The sequence below is a fragment of the Cervus elaphus genome, chromosome 19 (assembly GCF_910594005.1).
Source record: "Cervus elaphus chromosome 19, mCerEla1.1, whole genome shotgun sequence".
NCBI lineage: Eukaryota > Metazoa > Chordata > Mammalia > Artiodactyla > Cervidae > Cervus > Cervus elaphus.
Genome location: NC_057833.1, coordinates 59,779,204 through 59,792,383, shown reverse-complemented (window position 1 = coordinate 59,792,383; position 13,180 = coordinate 59,779,204). Strand labels below are relative to the sequence as shown.

Sequence of the window (13,180 nt, the reverse complement as noted above, 5' to 3'; positions counted from 1 at the left end):
TGAGGGGTATGGGGGAGCATAGTTCCCCAACCAGAGATGAAACCCGTGCTCCCTGCAGTGGAAACACGGAGTCTTAACTGCTGGACTGCCAGGGAAGTTCCCAAACCCCTGATTCTTTAGGCATAGAAGAGACTTTGATCTTAATTTTCAGTCTCTATTCACATAATGAATCATGAAATGGATTGTAAGTTCTTACTCTCAGTGAACCATTTAAAACTTAGTCCTTTGCTATTACTGATAATCACATCATATCAAATACAGTAGATACGTGATAATCTTTGTGGGTATGAAGAATCTTTTTTGGGAAGGTCATTGTAGCATATAACTTTTTCCCAATGAGATATGATGATAATAATTTTCTGATCATCTCACATCAACAAGATCTGTGCTCTACAGTATAATAGAGAACAAAAGAATTAAGATTGGGGTTCTGGGCAGTCAGCTAACCTTACTCACTAGCTTAGAGAATCACTCACCTACATGTTAATTCAAATCCATGTATCAACAAGATTACAAATTTCTGTAGGTCTTTGGACCTTGAGATCTTTTGTGAATAGTTAAAATCATCTCACTGTTTACAAATGTTAAGAGTTACTCATTATCTTTTTGCTTTTGTAAATAATTTAAAATATTTAACTTTATTAAATATTTTAGGATTCTTAATTAGATTAGTATTTTTCATTAAAGCAGTGCAAGAAGATTATAATAAAGTAAAAAAACAAAGAATGGAAAATAAATTATGAAAGTTTTCGTTTCTTCCCTCCTTCAGTTCCAGGAATATCTTTTGTATCCTTCAGGAATTTTTCCTGTGTATATTCATGTAATTTATTTAATTGTTTCTCTATTACTTGAAATACTTCTTTCCCAAAAATTTCTAAACTTTTTTTTAATCATTAAAATAGTAGTAAGTGTACCTGGTTTAAAAAAAAAAATCAGAACTGTATATATTTATAATAAAAGATGTAAATCTCCCTCCCTACTTCCACATACCACCTCTCTAATCCCCCCTAGAAGTCTGGCATTACTTTTCTTTAGAGGAAGAAATGTTCATAGTATTCTGAAAGTCCCACTGTATTTTTGTAGGATGTTGTGTTGGAGCTTGAATTTGAAGGTATAAAGGAGAAGTTCAGCATGGTCCAAGTATGGCCTGTACGTCAGGTTCGGCCTGTCACTGAGAAGTTGCCAGCTAATCATCCTCTGTTGACTGGCCAGAGAGTCCTTGATGCCCTTTTTCCGTGAGTTTGAACTGTGTCCCATAGTTTTCCCTCAGATTTTTATATGTGCTTACTATTTCACTTCTTTATAAATAAGGTTTTATGTGCTAATCCTATAATATGTTTTATCTAGAGAAACATGTTTTATATTTTTGCCAGTGCTTATTTAGAGAGTCAGACCATTGAAGAGAATTTTTCACAGTTGCAAAAGGAAAGCATTATTTCTAAAACTTTCTGAAATTTTCTTGTTATTCCTATAATCAGTAGATTGATGTCACTTTAATTGATGATTTCTAAAATCACGTGGGTTCTCTGCTATCCAGCAATCTTTCTTAACTTTATAGTCTGCTCTTTGCCATTTTCTTCAATTGCATAAAAACCTTTCTCTTTAAGGTTTTGGCATAAGCATACTATCCTTTACTTTTAACAAATAACTTCATCTTTTAATTTGCAGAAAAGGCTGAAGCAGTGATATTAACTCTTAACTTCTGATCACCAACCCCTGTATGTCTCCCTTCAGCTCTCTTACCTTTAAACCTACTCTGTGTTGTTCTGTTCCTCTCTTATAAGATCTTCAGTACTCATTAAAAAGAATTCATTTGAATCAGTTCTAATGAGATGGATGAAACTGGAGCCCATTATACAGAGTGAAGTAAGCCAGAAAGATAAAGACCAATACAGTATACTAACGCATATATATGGAATTTAAAAAGATGTAACGATAACCCTATATGCAAGACAGAAAAAGAGACACAGATGTACAGAACAGACTTTTGGACTCTGTGGGAGAAGGCGAGGGTGGGATGTTCTGAGAGAATAGCATTGAAACAAGTATACTATCAAGTGTGAAACAGATCACCAGCCCAGGTTGGATGCATGAGACAAGTGCTCAGGGCTGGTGCACTGGGAAGACCCAGAGGGATGGGATGGGGAGTGAGGTGGGAGGGGGGATCAGGATGGTGAACACATGTAAATCCATGGCTGATTCATGTCAATGTATGGCAAAAACCACTACAATATTGTAAAGTAATTAGCCTCCAACTAATAAAAATAAATGGAAAAAAAATAAAAGATCTTCAGTACTTTGACTCTTCTTATTTAGTCAGTACCTCCTGTTTCTATATCCTTTAGAATCCAGTTTAAATTTAATAGTATATCATTTCTATGAATATTTGTCAGTATATTAAATTTTCTTGTTTCTCTGTCTTCCATCATACCTGCCTGGTAAAGTATCAACTGTGAATCAGTCTGGCTATCTCCTTCTCCCAAATCTACACTCAGGCTGCTGAGAAAAATAAATAGTAAGTGCAAGTTGGTATCTCAGCACTGTGGCATAATCCTTCTGCAGTTCCCTAATTGTCATTCTTCTGCTCTCCTCAGTGACTATTTCAAACTCTCTACCTGCCTCAGATCTTCCGCTCTTCTTTCTCCTTCACTCTCACCAAATGGTCATCTCAGATCCTTCACACAGAAATGAGGGGCCATCAGATTTGGAATTCTTTCAGTTAACACATGTTCCCATTTATCCTTTATTCCTCTTTCTTTTTCTGGTGTTGACCCCACCTCATATCTCCTCAGAGACCTTCTATTAGGTGATCTTCCTTTCTTCTCCCATCTAATGAAAAGACATCTGCCTTCTACCCTTCTCTTTCTGCCTTCCACTACTTTTCTCCTTATCTTCACAGCCAAACTTCTTGAAAAAAAGTTGTCCCCACTTTTCCCACTTTAATTCACTGTACCTCTATGGCCATGGTTCCACTGCTCAGTGAAACTACTCTCACTAACATGTCAGTCACTCCCATACTGATAATTCAATACATAAGTTAGTATTTTCTTAATTGCTACAACTTTTGATGTTGGATATTGCTTTCTACTCCTTCCTCCTTGAAATACCCACTTACTTTGCTCTTCCATTTACCTTCTTCTACAGGAAGCTATTGCTTATTCTCCATTGCAGTTTCCTTCTCCTTAATTTTGCTATTTCTTAGTTTTTCTCCTTTCTTTCCCTATTATACATCTTACCCTCTGTGAATGACTTCATCCACCCTCAAGACTTAAATGTTCACCTATATATGTTGATTTCTAAACCTGTATCTTCATCCCAGATCTCTTCTGAGTTCCAGGCTCATATATCCACTTTGGATTATACCTCTCCTTTTGAATATCTTACAGGTACCCCAGAGTCAGTGTTTTAAAACTAATATCATCATCTTAATCACCACTCCATTTCTTGAAACTTTGCTGCCTCTCAGCAAATGTCATTACTGTACATCCAGTGAATCCCTCTTCTAAAATCTGTGACTTCTCTCAAGGATTGTTTTTACCACATCTCATTAATGAACTAGTGCTATTATTCTGTTCCCTCAATATTTTTTTATCTGCATCTCTCATCCCTACTCCATGACTGTAATTAAGGATCTTACCCTAATTCCTGCAATAATCACATTTAATCAGACTTCACATCTTCAGTTTTGCCTTCTTTCTGAGTGGTTGTCCATATTACATAGTGATCCAACTAAAACACATATTTGATCCTGCACTGTTTTGCTTGAAGTGCTCTTTATTGCTCTCAAGACAAACACATAATCCTTAACCCCATACAAAGCCACCTGTGACCTGGCTCCTGCTTACCTTCCAGTATTGTCTCAGCCACTTGCTGCCCAACTGCTTCCTTACAGACCATGCTCCAGGCTTCCCGATGGGCTTTTAAATCCTCAAGCAGGGCTCCCTCCCGCTTGGCCCTGGACTTTTGCTTATGCTGTTCCCTCTGCATGGCATGTTATTTCCCTACATATGGCTGATTTCTATTTCCTTTCAGGTCTTAGCTTCTTTCAGAAAGAATTTCCTAACTCCACTCCAGACCAGTGTCAGACTTTGTACCCCTTCTGTGTACTCCCACAAACCTTGAATGGTCTCTGTGATAGCACTTTTCACATTAGATTGTTGAACTTCTAACATGGGACACACCCAGCCCTGCCTTCCCACCCTGACTTAAAAATGATTTGAAAGAAGTATGCAAAGCCATAGGATGAATGGCCTTGGCCTTCCTAGTTTATCAGAGTCACTGAAAGGTTTCAATGGGAAAACGTTTTAATGCATACTAGTTTCATATGAGAAAAGTATGTTATCCTTATTAAGGATGCAGTGTTTGTGTCTAAGTGTCATAACTGTCTAAGTTGGTCATAGCTTTCCTTCAAGGAGTAAGCGTCTTTTAATTTCATTGCTGCAATCACCATCTGCAGTGATTGAGCCCATCTTTGCATGAAAGGAAATTCTTATTTTTTACCTCAGAAGACAACTTTCAAAAGTGTTCATATTTTTCTTTTAGCTTTAATTCTTATTTTGTCCTTTCATAAACTGATTTATTTAAGCATTCAGAGTATCTTTACTACTATTTTATTTATCTTATTTTCATATTCCTGTTCTCCAGGTACCTTATGGAACATACTTTCACTTTCCAGCTATTACAGATGATTAATTATTATAAAAAACATATCCTACTTTAGGTGCAAATAGGGGAGCAATTGTTATATCTCTGTCAGCACCTCATTCTTTCTAAGTGTATGTACAGATACAGATGACAGTATTTTAAAGTGCTTTCTTTAACTTGTATCTTTAACTGTGTCACTTTTGTTGTTGTTCAGTCGCTAAGTTGTGTCTGACTCTTTGCGACCCCACAGATCATAGCCTGCAAGGCTCCTCTGTCTGTGGGATTGTTTACCATTGAACCACCAGGGTAGCCCCTGTCTCTAACCTACTTTTTTTATTGGTGTATATTAGCGAGTAAAGTAATCCTTACTTGTTTGCTTTGTGTAGATGTGTACAGGGAGGAACTACTGCAATCCCTGGGGCTTTTGGCTGTGGGAAGACAGTGATATCACAGTCTCTATCCAAGTATTCCAACAGTGATGTGATCATCTACGTAGGATGTGGTGAGAGAGGAAACGAGATGTCTGAAGTCCTCCGGGACTTCCCAGAGGTCTGTATCTATAAAGCTTCCAATACTAGTTTAGATACTAGTCTAATCAACTAATACTAATCAACTTTCATTGGCAATTAATAAAGCTTTGTTTTGGATCTGGAGCAATGCTCTTATTCATGAAAGATCTTTTAAGGAATTTTCTAATTATATTTATGATTCAATTTGTATACCGAAGGAAGGGAATTGGAATTTTTCAGTCAAAACACTTGAAAGTTTCTTTTTGTGGTCTGGTGATTTTCAGTTATTGGGAGAAAGATAAAATAGGCAAAATATTTATTGGTGTGAATGTCACATAGACTTTGTATGGTCTACTAGGTTACTGTAATAATAACATTCCTATTTCCATAAAATAATCCATTTTTTTATGAAATGGAAATACTGACTGTTTTCTTTACAGCACAGTGGGATAGAGGAAATAGGTTTGAATGATGGGAAATACTTCTTTGGGGACACAGATTATAAGAAGGATTAAATATAAACAAGTTGTGAAAAAGAAACTAAAAAGTTCTATTTCAAGGATAAGAAAGCTGTGGTACATATACACAATGGAATATTACTCAGCCATTAAAAAGAATACATTTGAATCAGTTCTAAGGAAATGGATGAAACTGGAGCCTATTATACAGAGTGAAGTAAGCCAGAAAGAAAAACACCAATACAGTATACTAATGCATATATATGGAATTTAGAAAGATGGTAACGGTAACCCTGTATGTGAGACAGCAAGAGAGACACAGATGTATTAAACAGTCATTTGGACTCTGGAAGAGGGCGAGGGTGGGATGATATGGGAGAATGGCACTGAAACATGTAAATTATCATATGTGAAACGAATCGCCAGTCCAGGTTCGGTGCATGATACAGGATGCTCAGGGCTGGTGCACTGGGATGACCCAGAGGGATGGGATGGGGAGAGAGGTGGGAGGGGGGTTCAGGATGGGGAACACATGTACACCCATGGCAGATTCAAGTCAAAGTATGGCAAAAACAATACAATGTTGTAAAGTAAAATAAATAATTATTATTATTTTTTTAATAATTAATTTTTTAAAAAAGTTCTATTTCAAAACTGGGGGAATCACTAATAGATTGTTTGTCTCTAGCTCACGATGGAAGTCGATGGTAAGGTAGAGTCAATTATGAAGAGAACAGCATTGGTAGCCAATACGTCCAATATGCCTGTGGCTGCTAGAGAAGCCTCTATTTATACTGGTGAGTATATGAATTGGAATGAAAGAGATTAACATGTGTTCTTTAGTTTAAAGCTAGCACCAAAATTTTTTTTTTCCAAAGAACTTTTCATTCTAAAGTATCTTCATCACTCCAGTATTCTTGCCTGGAAAAGTCCATGGACAGAGGAGTCTGGCGGGCTGAAGTCCATGGGATTACATGACTGAGCATGTGTGCACAAGGGTGGAGGGAAATGGGTTGGTAGCAATAAAGTGGTAGAACTAAAAAAAAAAAAAAAAAAAAATAAAGTATCTTCATACATATAACCATATTCCTAGAACCTTTTTTTTTTTTTTTAATATTGGCCTTCCCAGATGGCTCAGTGATTAAGAAGCCACCTGCCAAGCAGGAGACTCAGGTTCAATCCCTGGATCAGGCAGATTCCCTGGAGAAGGAAATGGCAATCCACTCCAGTATTCTTGCCCAGGAAATCCCATGGACAGAAGAGAGTGGAGGCTTCACAGTTCATAGAGTCAGATACGACTTAGTGATTAAACCACCACCACCACATTGCACTCATTATTATATCTTAAGACTCTGTCCATATAAGACATTAATGTGTGTGTGTGCGCGCGCGCATGCACACATGCACTCAGTCATATCCTACTCTGTGATCCCATGGAATGTAGCCCACTAGGCTCCTCTGTCCATGAATTTTCTAGGCAAGAATGCTGGAGTGAGTTGCCATATCCTACTTCAGGGGATCTTTCTGACCCAGGGATCAAACCCATAGTCTCTTGCATTTCCTGCAGTGGCAGGTGGATTCTTTACCACCTTGCTACCTGGGAAGCGCCATAAGGCATTAATAGAACTGCTTTAATCTTTTTAATGACTTTAAAACGAAGTATCTTATATTTCTGGGTTTTGGGGTTTTTTTTTTTTTTTTTTTCATGTTTTATCATTGCTCTGTCTCTGAATATATCTGTATCTCTATAACTTGAATTTTCAGCTTTGAATTATAATACTTTGATTATGTTTATGTATTACCTTCCATCTTTGCTCCCATTTTCATCCCAGCTTTTGGTATTTTGAATTCTACATATTCAAGAGTTATAATATTCACATTCTGTTCTGTATCCATAGATACAATGTTTGTATTAGCTTTAGACCTAGTAAAATGGAGTCAGTTTCCACTGGCAGCACAGTCCCTTGACTGTAATTTTTCCATTTGTTTTACAACTGGACAAATTTTGATTTTTGGAAGTTTTTTCAAGAAAGGCTCATGGAAACTATATTCTCTGAATTCTTACTTCTTTGTAAGTTTGGATTTTTTCTACTGCCTTATGATTTTAACAGTAATTTGACAGAATATAAAATTTTTCTATCAGCATTTCTTGTGCTGAGGAGAAATCTGACACTGGCCTACTTTTTTTCCTTTTGTAGGTGATTTTTCTTTCTACCCAAAGGAATGCTTCTTTAACTTTGAAGTGTTATAATTTTTTTTATTGAAGTGTTATAATTTTATTGGAATATATCCCACTATTGATCTGTTAATTTTTTCCTGAGGCATAGTATACCTTTACAGTCTGTGACTATGTCTTTTACTTTGGAAAAATTTTGAGAATTGTTCCTGAAAATTTTTCTCTTCCATTATGGTTATCTTCAAGTGGAACATATTGCATCTGCTTTATCTGTTTCCATATGCATTATTTCCTAATTCTTTTTATTTAGCCATTTGTTCATTTTTTCACAGGATAATCAGTGTTTATTCTTTGTATTGCTTCTGATGAAACTTTTATGTTGTTCTAGTTCTTTGTTGAGTTCTGCTGGCTCATGAAGCAACCTTTTTATCTTCCTGTATATTCCTTGAGATTTTTATTTTGTGGTAGTATGCAGTATAAAGATTTTCTTTAATTAATTGTGATCTCAGTTCTCATTTGTTCCTTGGCAGGTTCATTGTTGTACTGTGCTCTTCTTTTTTTTCTTCTTTTATTTTTGTTTAGTTCATATGCTGATGTTTATTGTTACTATCACTTATCTTTGTAGGAGATGGGAGGGGATGGTTGTTACTATGATTCAAAGTAGCAGGACTTCTTCCTGGTAATCAGTGAAGTTTGTTACAGCATAAAATTATATAATTTATTTTACTTTTTCTTCTGTCCTACCAGCAAAATCCACAGCGACAAGGCCACTTACAATGAATTCTTTCTCTTCTACCCTGCTTCATTCACTTTTTACTTACTGAAAAGGGGTATCTTTCTGAATTTTATTTGTCCCCACCCCCCTACTTCCCCTTGAGGCCAGACTGGGTCCATAGAACCCCTGCTGCTAGCCCTGTACCCCTTTTACGGTGTTCCAGACAAAGAATTCTTGGTTTTGCTCCTCAGGATGTACTTTCTAGTTTGCAGAGGCATAGTCTGAGGCTGTGTAGCCTCAGGTGAATTCTTGGTATTTTTTTGTTGTTGTTTGTTTTGTTTTAATCTCTTTTAGTTAGCTTTCCTCATTATTTTGTTGTGAAGCTAAACATGGCCCCTGGTTTTTGACAGTGGAGTTTGTGTTTCTGTATTTCTTGTTTGGTGGTCACTCTTCTGAGAAGGAGAAAGTGACATAATCACCTACTATTTTAAGACAAGAAGTCTACCTCCTTCTTTTAACTGACTACACAGATTCCCTTTGTATGGATATATTACAGTCTATTTAACCGGCATTCCTTTGGTGGACACTTGGATTATTAATAGTTTTTTTGCTCTCACAAGCATCACACCATAAAACATCCTTATGCATGTTATTTACACTGTTACATCATATGTTTTATGTGCATGTTTCTTTGTATTTTTGTCAGGTTAAGTTCTTAGAAGTAAAATTGCTGAGAATGTAACTGTTAATGTAGATTTTAGATTCTAATAGCTCTTCACAAGGAATAACAGTGGACACAAATTCTGTTTCTTCACATCTCACCAATGCTCATTTTTCCAGTAGTTTTTTATGATAATCATACAGAAAAGTTAAAAGAATACTGCAGTTAGTACCTATGTACCCCACACCTAGATTTGACAGTTAACATTTTACTCCCTCTGCTTTACTAGATGACTCTTGGTTCTGTATTCCTTACAGGGAGCTAGCTAGCATTTTTCCTGAATCTGTTAACCATTTGAAAATTGCCTTCTGTCCGTTTTTTGCATTGGTTAGTAGTTTATCATACTGATTGGTAAAGCTCTTTGAAATGAGTCTTTCATCTTTTGTGAGTAGCAGATATTTTCCTAGTTTGTTCATCTTTTGATTTTGTCTGATTTGTAGGCACTGATATCTTTAGGTTTATGAAAGTGGTCTGTCAGACTTCTTTGAGGTTTACTCTTGTGTATCTGTCTCTTTTGTCAAGTCTTTTTAATATATATATAGATACACAAGCATTAGTGAATGTCATCATAGAGACATAGCATGCTTGTGTAAGAGACATAGCATGCTTGTACCATCAGATTGAAATATGTGATACTGTGTTTTTTAAGCCTTAATAATAAGTGATACTACTTAAAAGACTTTGTTCCTTGGACCATAATTTGGAAGCCTTGGAAGTTAGTATTTTTTTTATTCTGACAGATGTATTATGATAAATAGTAAAGTTCTGAATTTTCCAGCAGCTATTTTATTTATACAACCCTTTGTTTCTTAACGGGTAAAATAAAGGAATTAAGGCAGTAGATTTTGGAATTGTTATGATGTAGCAACTAATATACAATTCTAATATCTTACAGTTGTATAGTACTTTGTATTTTTCAGAGGGCATTTATAGATACCATATCATCTGATGTGTACAGCTAGATGGGGTGAGAATTATTCCATTTTAACAAATGAAGAAACCGCACTGGGAAGTGAGGTTACTTTGCTAACATTAATGACAGTATGGGAACTAGAACCCAGGACTGCTTTCTGTATACTGTATCAGCTTCTTCTGAGTGGTTTACTGAATGTGATTTTACAGGAGAGGACCCAGTCTATGTAGAAGAATGATCTAGATAATGAGTATTATTTCTCACATTAACAACATTTACTACTTTTGAAAAATAACCAAACAAGCTAATTAATTGAGGGTATTTTTGGTGCATATGTGTGTGAGATACATAGGAAAAAATGCATTGTAAATTAATTTCAGACTTAATTATCTGAACAGAGAATGGGAGAAAAGTCTTTTCCTACTTTTAAAAATGTTTATCAGGGTAGACTAGGCTATGAAAAACCCAAACATAATTGTTGAGTATAATAGATGTTTATTTCAGATGATGAGGGCATTCTCCTTTATTCTGTCATTTTGGGGTTGGGACCCAGGCTAAAAAGAGCTCTTTCATTTTAACACATACCTTCCATAGATCCTGGGCGTTCTCACCCTCTCAGTAAGCCAGAAGGAAGAAGTAGCATGGAAGGATGTGTGTCTTGCCTTCTGAAGAAACACTTGACTCTACATTCCGTTAGATAAGGGTCAGTTACTTGCCAAATCTAAATGCAGAGGCAGGCTAGATAGTATGTTCAACTGTGTACCCAAAAGAACCACAAACCATGATGAATAGCTAGCAGTCTTAACTTAGGAACTTACCGCTTTAAAGTTTTCTTAAGGGTAAAAAGTCAGGATTATATATTACAGAATTATAATTTATAATATTCTTCCCAATGTAGGAATTACACTGTCAGAATATTTCCGTGACATGGGCTATCATGTCAGTATGATGGCTGACTCCACCTCTCGATGGGCTGAGGCTCTTAGAGAAATCTCTGGTCGTTTAGCTGAAATGCCTGCAGGTAAATCTTTATATTGCTTATTGTATAAGCAAGACTGATAGGATTTGGGGGTTGGCTTAGAACTTCTCTTTTAAAATTTTCTTTTCATTTTTCAGATAGTGGATATCCTGCATATCTTGGTGCCCGTTTGGCCTCTTTCTATGAGCGAGCCGGCAGAGTGAAGTGTCTTGGAAATCCTGAGAGAGAAGGGAGTGTCAGCATTGTAGGAGCGTAAGCACCCAAACTGTTTACTTATTATAAGAAAAAAGTTACTTTATTTTAAAGAGATAATATTTAGCCCCGCTGAGGGAAGTGCTTCTTAACCAAGATTGCACTGGAGTCGCCCAAAGGGCTTTTTAGAATGCACATGTTTAGGTCATCTCTGCTTGTGCTGGTTTCATAGGTTTGACTTATCTAGCAACAATTCAGAAAATTATAAACATGTTAAGGTAAGATCATATCACAATAAAAACAATATGAAGATTCACTATCCCCACATATAGCCATACCTTGTTCTCAGAGCTTTTCCTTCCTTCTTGCTTCATCTGTTTTAATTAGAAAAATGAAACAGATTGTGATTAAATGTCTGTCTCATTTCTCAAACTAGAAGGTTTTCATTAGTTGTCACTCTAAACTTTCAACTTAGTACTGGTTTTTATTCAAGGTTTTTATATAGGATTTTCTTCCCAAAGGTTGTATTTCTTAAGTTATTTACATTAAAATTGACTTCAAAGAAGTACTTTTGTTTTATTCATTTATTTTTTGAAATTGCTTTTATGTACAAGTTATTTTCCAAGCATTTCTAATGACTTTTTCCTGTTTTTAGAGTTTCTCCACCTGGTGGTGACTTTTCTGATCCAGTTACATCTGCTACTCTTGGTATTGTTCAGGTATGTCTTTTCCTAGTGTAGTCAACTTCGGAGCCCCGCCCCACCCCCATGCTGTCCTAATGTTGTCCTCATCATTGTGAAGCATTTAATTTAGTCACTGAAAAGTAGGCAAGGGTCAAGTCAGTTTTAGCAACATTCTTACTACTGAAAGTCTTTGATGCCCTATGTTCTTAGCTCTTTACCTAGAATTTATAATAGATTTAGTGTCTAAAGTAGTAATATATCCAAGTAGCAAACTCTTAATTAGTGTTAGAGTAATACTGCACTCTTAACTTTTGAGTTAGAGTAACCCTAGGAATAGAAACAAATGAGCCCAAAAGGGCATAATAGCAAAATCACACAGAAGTTTTTCTCCTCGTTGTTTGGTCCAAGGCAGGTGATCATGTCAGAGGGTGGCTCTTTTCCATTCAATACTAATTCACACCAGCACTTCACCTTGGCTCCGCTTGCCTGGTAATGGTCTACGTTTGGCTGGTACAGGACGACTGGAGGAGGCTCACCTGCGTTTTGAACTTTGGGCTCAGACCTGGTTACTCCACTCATTCTTTTAGCCACACCCAGACGAAAGCAAAGCTGGAAAGTGTAGTTTCTGCCTAGGCAGCTGCTTCCCAGTGACAAGACATGAATTCTGGTGCATAGCTAGCCAACTTGGCCATTAAAAGTAAGCCTAAATGAAAGACATATATAAATCAGGGCTATAATTGTTTTTGATCTTGGATATATTTATAGCACATGTATTATTCATATGAGAAAAATACAATACTTGCCTATGTTTCTGTTAATATCAGGTAAAAGGAAGTGGCAGAGGCTAAATTTACAACTTTCAAGGTGTTTAACATTTGCTAAAATTTTGAATTTTAAATAACAGGGAAGTGAGGAGCAAAATTAGGAATGCCTAAAATATATGTGAATGTTTAGCCTTAGAAAATTGACTGTCATGGTGGAGAGTTCTGACGAAATGTGTTCCACTGGAGAAGGGAATGGCAAACCACTTCAGTATTCTTGCCCTGAGAACCCCATGAACAGTATGAAAAGGCAAAAAGATAGGACACTGGAAGATGAACACCCCAGGTGGGTAGATGTCCAATATGCCACTGGAGATCAGTGGAGAAATAACTCCAGAAAGAATGAAGAGATGGAGCCAAAGCAAAAAC

At 36.4% G+C, this 13,180-nt stretch overlaps 1 protein-coding gene across 2 annotated transcripts in view; it reads left to right on the top strand.

Annotated features, from left to right (window-relative positions):
• Positions 1-13,180, top strand: part of ATP6V1A (ATPase H+ transporting V1 subunit A) — a 58,779-nt gene that overhangs the window by 34,747 nt on the left and 10,852 nt on the right. For both annotated transcript variants that reach the window (XM_043873681.1, XM_043873682.1), the window contains exons 6-11: positions 1,084-1,235; positions 5,031-5,193; positions 6,300-6,408; positions 11,035-11,157; positions 11,253-11,367; positions 11,963-12,026. In XM_043873681.1, coding sequence (XP_043729616.1) covers positions 1,084-1,235; positions 5,031-5,193; positions 6,300-6,408; positions 11,035-11,157; positions 11,253-11,367; positions 11,963-12,026 — 726 coding nt within the window. The remainder of the gene's footprint in view (positions 1-1,083; positions 1,236-5,030; positions 5,194-6,299; positions 6,409-11,034; positions 11,158-11,252; positions 11,368-11,962; positions 12,027-13,180) is intronic.